The 9,740-nt window shown below is 32.9% G+C and overlaps 1 protein-coding gene across 5 annotated transcripts in view; it reads left to right on the plus strand.

Annotated features, from left to right (window-relative positions):
* USP9X (ubiquitin specific peptidase 9 X-linked) overlaps positions 1 to 9,740 on the plus strand; it is a 131,142-nt gene that overhangs the window by 53,690 nt on the left and 67,712 nt on the right. For all 5 annotated transcript variants that reach the window (XM_036016409.1, XM_036016408.1, XM_028523347.2 and 2 more), the window contains exons 6-11: positions 618 to 836; positions 3,028 to 3,143; positions 3,579 to 3,830; positions 3,906 to 4,044; positions 6,639 to 6,791; positions 8,207 to 8,311. In XM_036016409.1, the coding sequence (XP_035872302.1) occupies positions 618 to 836; positions 3,028 to 3,143; positions 3,579 to 3,830; positions 3,906 to 4,044; positions 6,639 to 6,791; positions 8,207 to 8,311 (984 nt within the window). The remainder of the gene's footprint in view (positions 1 to 617; positions 837 to 3,027; positions 3,144 to 3,578; positions 3,831 to 3,905; positions 4,045 to 6,638; positions 6,792 to 8,206; positions 8,312 to 9,740) is intronic.

The raw sequence follows: 9,740 nt of genomic DNA on the forward strand, positions 1-9,740 counted from the left end.
TTTAGAGTTAGGAAACTTTGGTTTAATTTGTCTCCTGGGTTCTCAAGTGCCTTACCACCTTTAGGCAAGTCACCCCATTTTATTGAAAATATGATGCTATTATTTGTGAGATGCACCACTCATTTCATGTACCACTAAGGAAGAAAAACACCCAAGATGGGTAATCTGTATCTGGGACACAAATGGTTAATGGCAGAGAAATAAACCTACCATACAGAGACAGCAAAGAAACCTACATGCCTCAACCTTGGCATGTGGTAGAGGTAAGAATGGAAATTTTAAACCACAAGCCAGTATTCAAACATATTTGTGGTCTGAATTCAAATTGTAGTTGTAATACAAAAAAAAAATTCTCAAATGGAGAATTTAAAGTGTTTTCAAATCTGGACATACAACAGTGCCTTCTTTATTTTGTAAGCCATGTCAAATGGCTTTTGAAAGTAGGTACTGTGTAAATGTCTTGATATGTCAGTTTGATTCTAGTATTAGTGAACCATCCAAATTATCAATATAAAAAATGGAAAGGCTATTAAAATATAATTAAGATGGGAAATATTTCGGTTTGGAATTGCATTGTTTTGCTCTTATAAACCACCTTTCCTCCTTATATATAACAGAGGTGTATTATCAATAATACTCATCGCCTGGTGGAGCTATGTGTGGCCAAGTTGTCCCAAGACTGGTTTCCACTTCTAGAACTTCTCTCCATGGCCTTAAATCCTCATTGCAAATTCCATATCTACAATGGTACACGTCCGTGTGAATCTGTTTCCTCAAGTGTTCAGTTGCCTGAAGATGAACTTTTTGCTCGTTCTCCAGACCCTCGCTCACCAAAAGTGTGTTGGTTTGTTATTTTCAAATTTAAATAATTACAGTTTTACTATGTCACAGCACTTTAATCTAAACCTATCAACATAGGGAAGAATAATTTCATACTGCTCTTAAAGGGATTCTGCATTGTTTTGGTTTTGAGTTTTCTTTTTCAGCTTTATTGAGGTATAATCTATAAAATAGTTTTGGGCTATATATTTTTTTATTTTTGAAATGTTCTATATCTGTGAAATATGTTATTGGTATTTTTGGACATAAATTTTTTAAAGTTTTCACTGTGTAGTTAGTCCCCAGTGTCTTCTGCCCAGCCCCTTGGGAAATAGTGATAATTTGGATTAATGTATAAGAGTAGGAGATTACTTCTTCAAGGGCACAATCATTTCCAATATTGTGACTCCAAGATCAAGTATATCTTATAAATGTCTAATTGTCATAGAAGTAAAATCACAGAAATTATAAATGAAAGCAATAGTAAAACATAAATTATCAATGAACTATATAGTATACGTAAATGGAATGATATAAAAATTGTCCACTGTAAATTTTTATACCATCCTAAACAGCATATACACTTTAAAATATATTTTCATTATAACTTACATAATTATAAATGTTATATAATTAACAGTATAGTTTATAATTTTAGAATTTAAGGAGACATTTTTAATATTGTGGGCCTTATAAAAAGGAAAAACCAGCCAGGAAAATTTCAGTGTATGCATATAATGGTTGGTTTATTTTGTTAGAAGTAGGAATCATCAAAATATGTTGATTTTAGAGCTAAGGTTTCTGATATTTCCTAAGGCTCATATTGTTGCTACTTCAGGTTTATTTTTGAGTAAATCAAATTAATATCAAATAATGGCAATTTCCAAAATGTACTTGTATTTCTTTATTTTACTTCATTTTTTTCTGTATAGGTCAATAATAATCTCTAAGAGACTCAGAACAATTTGATTTAAGTTGGTTTCTGATTGAAGATAATTTTATCTTTTTGTGAAGCCTAGCTTTTGAGTATTAATAAATTACTGAGCATTCCTAATTGCATAAACATACACTGCAGATGAAAACATACGGCAAAATTACATCAGCCTAATTTCAGTTACAGGAGACATAAAAATACATTTCATAAATACATGCTTTCTTAAAATTGGTGGATGCCACAAAGGACCTGGTAAATTTATTAGTTTTGAATTAGCTTTTTAGGACCAAATAAAAAGGTAGGAAAATAATTTATAGAAATATGGTACTTGATTTGTTATAGAATTTAATTGATTTAGATTCTCAGAAATCATATCAAAACTACCTCAAGACAGCATATTGTCTCTTTAAAGCAGTTACCTCTTATTTAGATGTGTCTTTTTGTTTTTCAGTAGTTGCAGAAATTAGTTTTGCTTAAGGCTTAGTAGAGAAACTGCCCCTTGTTTTTCCCTCAGTGGCTTCTAAAATGTGGCCTTTTAGGAGGCAAGATATAAGAGGTTGTCATGTGTACATAAATTTTTAGGTACATTTGATTCTTAAATCTATATAACATTTTAATTCATGTTAAGTTTTTACAGGTAAGCATGCCTTAACTACACAAATTGTTGCCTATTCTAGTTGCATTGTATTTTGAATTACTGCTATTTCTTTAGGGAAGTGGTTGAAAGACAATTCATACTATTGCATTGTGGTACCTCTAAGATGAGAACTGGCTGCTTTTACACGAGTCAGCAAAAGCATCAACTTGCATGTTCTAGTTAAAAGCAGCGAATATAATACCAGGGGCTAGTTAACTAAAACAAAATGAATTAAAACATCTTAGTTACTAAATATCCTTTTACTTTTTTTAAAGGATCTTTTATCCTCTTAGATTTTTAAAAATATATTTTCTAATAATAAAAATGTATTTTCATGTGATGAGATCTCTGAAATAAAAGTATGGCTTCTAATCCCTGTTCACCAACTATATTGGTATGAACAAACATCTATGCCTTAGTGATTTAAGTGATCTGTATATCTACTTAATGCTTTTGCCTCTCAGACAGGGTTACTATAAACATAATGCAATATTTCTGTTTTTTAAGATAGTTCTACATAATTTTCTTTTAATGAATTGCCTGTTTCTAGTATGTTTCAGTCAAGAAATTACTTCATGTAGTATTTTTATCCCCCCTAAAAACAGGAAGTTAACTTTCTCCATTAACTGTATTGCAGGGTTGGCTAGTGGATCTTCTCAACAAATTCGGCACTTTAAATGGGTTCCAGATTTTGCATGATCGTTTTATTAGTGGATCAGCATTAAATGTTCAAATAATTGCAGCTCTTATTAAGTAAGTTAAGTTTTAAAATGAATATTCAGTGAATTATAGAAGTTGTTAGATAAAAAAATTGAATTTCTTCGAGTATGATTTCTTTAACTGATAACTTGGATTTTTAAAATTTTTTAAAGATTTTATGTATTTTTAGAGAGAGGGGAGGCGAGGGAGAAAGAAAGGAAAACATTGATGTATGAGAGATACATTGATAAGTTGTTTTCTCACTTGCCCCCAACTGGGGACCTGGCCCAGGGCCTAGGCATGTGCCCTGACTGGGTATCGAACCAGCGACCTTTTGGTTCACAGGCCAGCACTCAATCTACTGAGCGATACCACCCAGGGCCTGATAACTTGAATTTTTATAGTTAATATAGATTAGTCTGAGTTCAGTCCTAGTTGACTGTAAGAAATCAACTATATCAGGAATAATACTTACCTTTCTTATTTCAGACCATTTGGGCAAAGCTATGAATTTCTCACTCTTCATACAGTGAAAAAGTACTTTCTTCCAATAATAGAAATGGTTCCACAGTTTTTAGAAAACTTAACTGATGAAGAACTGAAAAAAGAAGCAAAGAATGAAGCCAAAAATGATGCCCTTTCAATGATTATTAAATCTTTGAAGAATTTAGCATCAAGGGTTCCAGGACAAGAAGAAACTGTAAAAAATTTAGAAATATTTAGGTTAAAAATGATACTTAGGTAAGATATTTACCTCTTGAAATAATTATTTATTGGATGCTTAGAATCATATTTAACACTGACTTTCTTCTACAGATTATTGCAAATTTCTTCTTTCAATGGAAAGATGAATGCACTGAATGAAGTTAATAAGGTGATATCTAGTGTATCATACTACACTCATCGACATGGTAACCCTGAGGAAGAAGAGTGGCTTACAGCTGAACGAATGGCAGTGAGTCTTTTGATTTTCCTTTCATGAATCTACCTAAGGCAAAAATCAGAATAACTCGACTCAAAGTTACTAATAGCATTTCAGAGAAAATCTTGAAATCGTGTGGTGTTTGGATTGATGTATGACTCTTAATCCTAAGAAGTTTTGGTAATAACAGTTTATTAATTATTTGGTTATCTTAGCACATATGTGGTAATTATTAGCTTGTCGGTGGGGTTGGTTGAAATGGAATAGATAAAGATGATTTTGGGAATCAATTGGGCAAATTTGGTACTGAATGAGTGAAGTAGCCTATTGTTCTTTTAACCAATTCCAGTTAAAGATTTTAAAATAGGAAATACAATTGCTGGAATAAAAACTACATGAATTAATGTTTTATTATTTTAAGAACTGAAGCACGTTATATCATTCTGACATTGAAAGTTTAGGAAACTATTTGTATATACTATATTTTCTTACTATTGATAATTAACACTTATTAAAAATTTACTCAATTTATTTAAACTTTAAAAAAAAAGACGGTAAACAGTTCACCCATATCTCTCGCCCCCTGTTTCTTGCAACTAACAGTATGTTCTCTATGGGCTTGTGTTTCTGTTTTTGTTTGGTGTCTTCCTTCCTTCCTTTCTCTCTCCCTCCCTCCCTCCCTCCCTCCCTCCCTCCCTTCCTTCCCTTCCTTCCCTCCTTCCGCACTTAACATAATGCCCCCATGATCCATCCATGTTGTGTCAAATGACAAGATTTCATTCTTTTATATGGCTGAATAACATTTTGAACAATATTTCAGTGTATGTGTGTGTACCACAGTTTCTTTATTCATCCATCGGTGGGCACTTAGGTTGTTCCCATATCATGGCTGTTATAAATAATGTCGCAATGAACATGAGTGTACACATCTTTATGGGATACTGATATCACTTCTTTTGGATATATTCCCAGTAGTGGGATTCCTGGATCATATAGTAGTTCTGTTTTTAATAAACCTCCATACTGTTTTCCATACTGGTTGCACAAATTTACATTCCCACTAATGGTGTGATTGGGTTACCTTTTCTTCATATCTTTGCCAACATTTGTTATTTGTTGCCTTTTTGATAATAGCCATTTTAACAGATGTGAGGTAATAGCTCATTGTGGCTTTGATTTGTATTTCCCTGGTGACTTACAATGTTGAGCATCTTTTTATGTACCTGTTCGCCATCTTTATGTTGTCTTCAGAAAAATGTCTATTTAGATCTTCTGACCATTTTTAAATTGAATTGTTTTTTGCTGTTGAATTGTATGAGTTTGCATATTTTTGGATATTGGCTTCTTATCAGGTACACAATTTACAGTTATTTTCTTCCATTCAGTAGGTTGCCTTTTAATTTTATTAATGGTTTCCTTTTCTATGTAGAAGCTTTTTAGCTTGATGTAGCTTGCTTGTTTATTTTTGCTCTTACGATATTGTAGTTTTAAAATGAAGTATGCCACTTTAAAAAGATTGGTTGTATAACTTTAGTGCATACTGTCTGACAGTGTTGGCAACAACTGTCCTTATTGTCTAAGTCACCTCAGTTTAATTGGGAAAAATGATTAGAATGTGATAAAAGGTATGTAGAGGATGCCTAAACATTGGCCCTGTGTTAGGGATTTAGATGGTGGACGAAAGGTTTCATTCATCTTAGTCTCTCCACCTTGTGGGAAGTCAGGCATAGAGCTACTTAAGAATGTGGCTTAAGGTCTGGTTCTAGTCCTTGAACTGTTTGTTGTCAGTCCTAAATGAGTATAAGAAATGGCAATAAATGTTAAACTTTTGTAGTAATTTTATATTGCCACATTTTTATTTTACAAAAATATCTGTCCGCAACAGATTAGAATTAGAAATGGACCTTTACTAGATGAGAAGCGTACTTCTCTAGCACACTTCGGTGCTAAATACTTTTCATTCTTATTAAGTGGAATACTGTAAAATCATATAGTGTTGATTGTTACTTTTTGGATCATGAGTTGGAGTTTTCTCCTGTTGGTATAGATAGTAATTAAATGCCAGTGAAGAAACCTAGCATAATGTTATAGGAACACAAACATGGGAAGCATGCATCTTTGATTCAGATTTCAGTTCCAACACTTCTGAACTTGTTTACTTTTCTGTAATAGGATAATACATTCCTCATTAGGAGTGTTTGGAAGACTAAAGAACTAATGGATAATTTGTTGGTAAATAAAAGCAAAACATAAAAAGGGTATTTTCACCCAAATGAAAACTGGCATAAGGAAACCAAAGATCCTAAAATGAGTTCTGTACCCACCCTACTTAAGCCATGGTGATTGCTGAACTTAAATAACATTTTTCTGAATAAGTGTTGTACAATCTTTTTAATGATTTCACTATTTCTAATACATGGAAGCATTTCTTTGTGACAGATGAAATTCCATGAAATTATTTTTCATAATTTTGCATTAAAACAACACAAAAGTATATTACAGTAGTGTGTTATGTTTTGTAGTTTTTCGTTCCTACTGTTTAAAAGTGTGAATAATACTTCATATATTTTTTTAAAGCTTCTATGTTTTAATTTCTGCTTTGAAACAAATTTCTGAATTATATTTAGGAATGGATACAGCAGAACAATATCTTATCCATAGTCTTGCGAGATAGTCTTCATCAACCTCAGTACGTAGAAAAGCTAGAGAAGATTCTTCGTTTTGTCATCAAAGAAAAAGCTCTGACCTTACAAGATCTTGATAATATCTGGGCAGCACAGGTAAGGAATTTAAAATAAATGACTATTTGGTTCATAAAAGAAAGGAAGATGCTACAAAAAACTAAGGAAATATACTAGGTGTTAAGAAATGAGATAAAGGCTTATATCATAGGACTTTTAGTATGTTTAAATGCTTGTTTATAGAAATTCTGTCAGGAATCTTTTTGAAATAACCAATAATGTTTTGAAGATAAAAATATTATATTATCTACTAGATTTGCTTGTTAATTTATGGGTGATTTGAAATAAAAGACAAACAGTAAAATACTAAGGAATGTCTATAGAAAGAGTATAAGACATCAATAAGTGGTTTCTTCATAAACTTAACATAAAGGAAAAAACTCATGTGAGGGGAGTGAAATCACTAGATTAGATTATTTTTTTAAATTTTATTTATATAAAATTATAATTGCCCTGACCAGTATGGCTCAGTTGGTTGGGCATTGACCTGAAAAACAAAAGGCGGCCAGTTCAATTCCCAGTCAGGGCACATGTGGGTTTGGTCCCTACATAGGGTGCATAGGGAAGGCAACCATTGTTTCTCTCCCTCTGCTCCCTCTCCCTTGCTCTCAAAATAAATAATAGTCCTGACTGGTGTGGCAAAGTGGGTTGGCAACAAAGCAAAAGGTGTCTCTGGTTCATTTCCCGGTCAGGGTACATGCCTGGGTTGCTGTCAGATTCCTGGCTGGGGGCCTGCAAAAAGCAACCAATGGATGTGTCTTTCATCCATTGATGTTTCTCTCCCTCTTCCTCCCTTCTCTTCTCTCTAAAAATAAATAAAATCTTATAAAATGTTTTAAATCTATAATTGAAAGATTTACAGTTTTTCAGAAAGAAGAGAAGTAACCTTTTTGGTTTCAGAGATGGAAACCTATTCCTTTATCTTAATGACAAGTTTCTACTCATAGAACACTTGGGAAATATTATGGAAGTCTAGATTACAATGCTTTGTTTTTTGAATCTATAGAAACCAAGAAAACATTCGGTTTTGCCTGTAAGTGATTAAGGTTCCAGTTTTGAAACACTACCACTGGTGTGTCTTGTCTTTCTCCTACTTGCAATGTTAAAATCAGTACATAAAATTCAGTAATGAAAGGTTTACAGGAATTCCCTGTGATGGCCTGAGGGGAAGGGAAGGGTCAAGAGCTGCATGGAGGTGGGCAAAGGGGGAATAAATGGAAACAACTATAATAGTGTAAACAATAAAAATAAAATTAAAAAAAAAGAAATTGAGTTGTCAGGTTTTATATGGCAGTTCCAAAGAATTTAAAATGTTACAAATTTTTTTGTTTGTGTTTACACAGATGAAGATGAGAATGGTTTATTAATTACTGTGGTCAGCAGACAGTATATACAACTTAACATGCTGTTCAAATTCTAGTATGCTGTGATTTTTTTTTTTTGTTCTTCAATAGGCTGGAAAACATGAAGCCATTGTAAAGAATGTACATGACCTACTGGCAAAGTTGGCGTGGGATTTTTCTCCTGAACAACTTGATCATCTTTTTGATTGCTTTAAGGTAATATTTAACATAGTTAAGTAATAACCATTTTATATTTAACAGATTTGATTTATTAGGTCTGTGAGTTGTTTTTAACCAATAAATGGTTAAATAGGAATCATTAAATAATTTCTGGTGTGTGGGTATCTGCCATTGTTTTCTTTTCCAGTGAGAATTTGATGTTCCTTTTTTATAATAAGAGCCCTTACGAATAAGGAATCTTCTCCCCCTTCCCTTGAAAATAACAAACACCTCAGATTGTTAATTTGGATTCCCTTCCCTTAGCAGTTACTGTTTTTATTATAGGTTCAAGTGAACTACTGGACTGCAGGGAAGGATGATTGGTTGTGATGAAAAATAAGAGCTGACTGCAAGAGATTACAAATACTTTGGCATTCTAGGACTAATATACATAGGCAGATTGGAAATTAAGTCATGCACTTAATGGAAATGTCATTTCTAGGATAATCCAGGAGCCCCCATAGTCATATCTGCCATCATGTATGTTTAAAAGCCTTATTGTGTAGTGGTCTCTCTTCAGTTGCTAGTATTGGGTTTGCAAAAGTCAAATGATTGCCGAATTTGTGGATCAGGAACACAACACTTTATGGCAGTGAACATAAAACGGGTGTTCTTTTAACAACTGACATTAGATCCAAAAGGCATCATGTTGAAAAATAACAATTATTCTGACTGTTGGGAGAACATAAGTTGGTACAACCAGGTGGGGAAATAGTTCGGTATGTTTGGGAAAGTGTAAGATTATCATGACTCACCAGTTTGACTCCTGAATATATGCTGTAGAGAAACTCATGCATATGTGCACCAGGATACACAGTCAACATATGTAAGAGGATTCTTTGTAACAGCAAAAAAACTGCTGTATAGAGTGGATAGATAAATTGTGGAATTTTCATAAAATGAAATATTTTGCAGTGATGACAATGAGCAAATTTGAGCAACTCACCCACACAAATGAGCCTAAAGAGAAGGTTAAGGAAAGAAACAAAGTCACAAGATTTCATATACCTTGATTGCAAAAACATGAACTTGAGCAATAGTCCAGCTGGCTTCTAGAGTGCTACTTACTACCATGTGTAATTTTTGACTCGGGTAATAGTTACAGAGGTGTTTACATTATGTTCTGTAATAATATATATTTGTACCTTTCTTGATGTGTACTTTAGAATAGTGGGAAAATAACAGTTACTGGCTTCCACCCTAAAACAATTAAATCTAAATTGCTAGTTGGGGGCCTAGGAGACTGCATTTTAATCGATATTCCCAGGTGAAACTTTAGCACATTAAAGTTGTAAATCACTGCCTTATGAAAAAATTTAGTTTAAGGGGAACAAAGTATTGAATGAATCTTCTATGCATCTTTAATACTTTTTTATACATATAGAAGTAAAAGATACATACTTTGTCATCTATTGAAGTACACAAA

This window comes from Phyllostomus discolor, chromosome X (genome assembly GCF_004126475.2).
Source record: "Phyllostomus discolor isolate MPI-MPIP mPhyDis1 chromosome X, mPhyDis1.pri.v3, whole genome shotgun sequence".
Taxonomy (NCBI): domain Eukaryota; kingdom Metazoa; phylum Chordata; class Mammalia; order Chiroptera; family Phyllostomidae; genus Phyllostomus; species Phyllostomus discolor.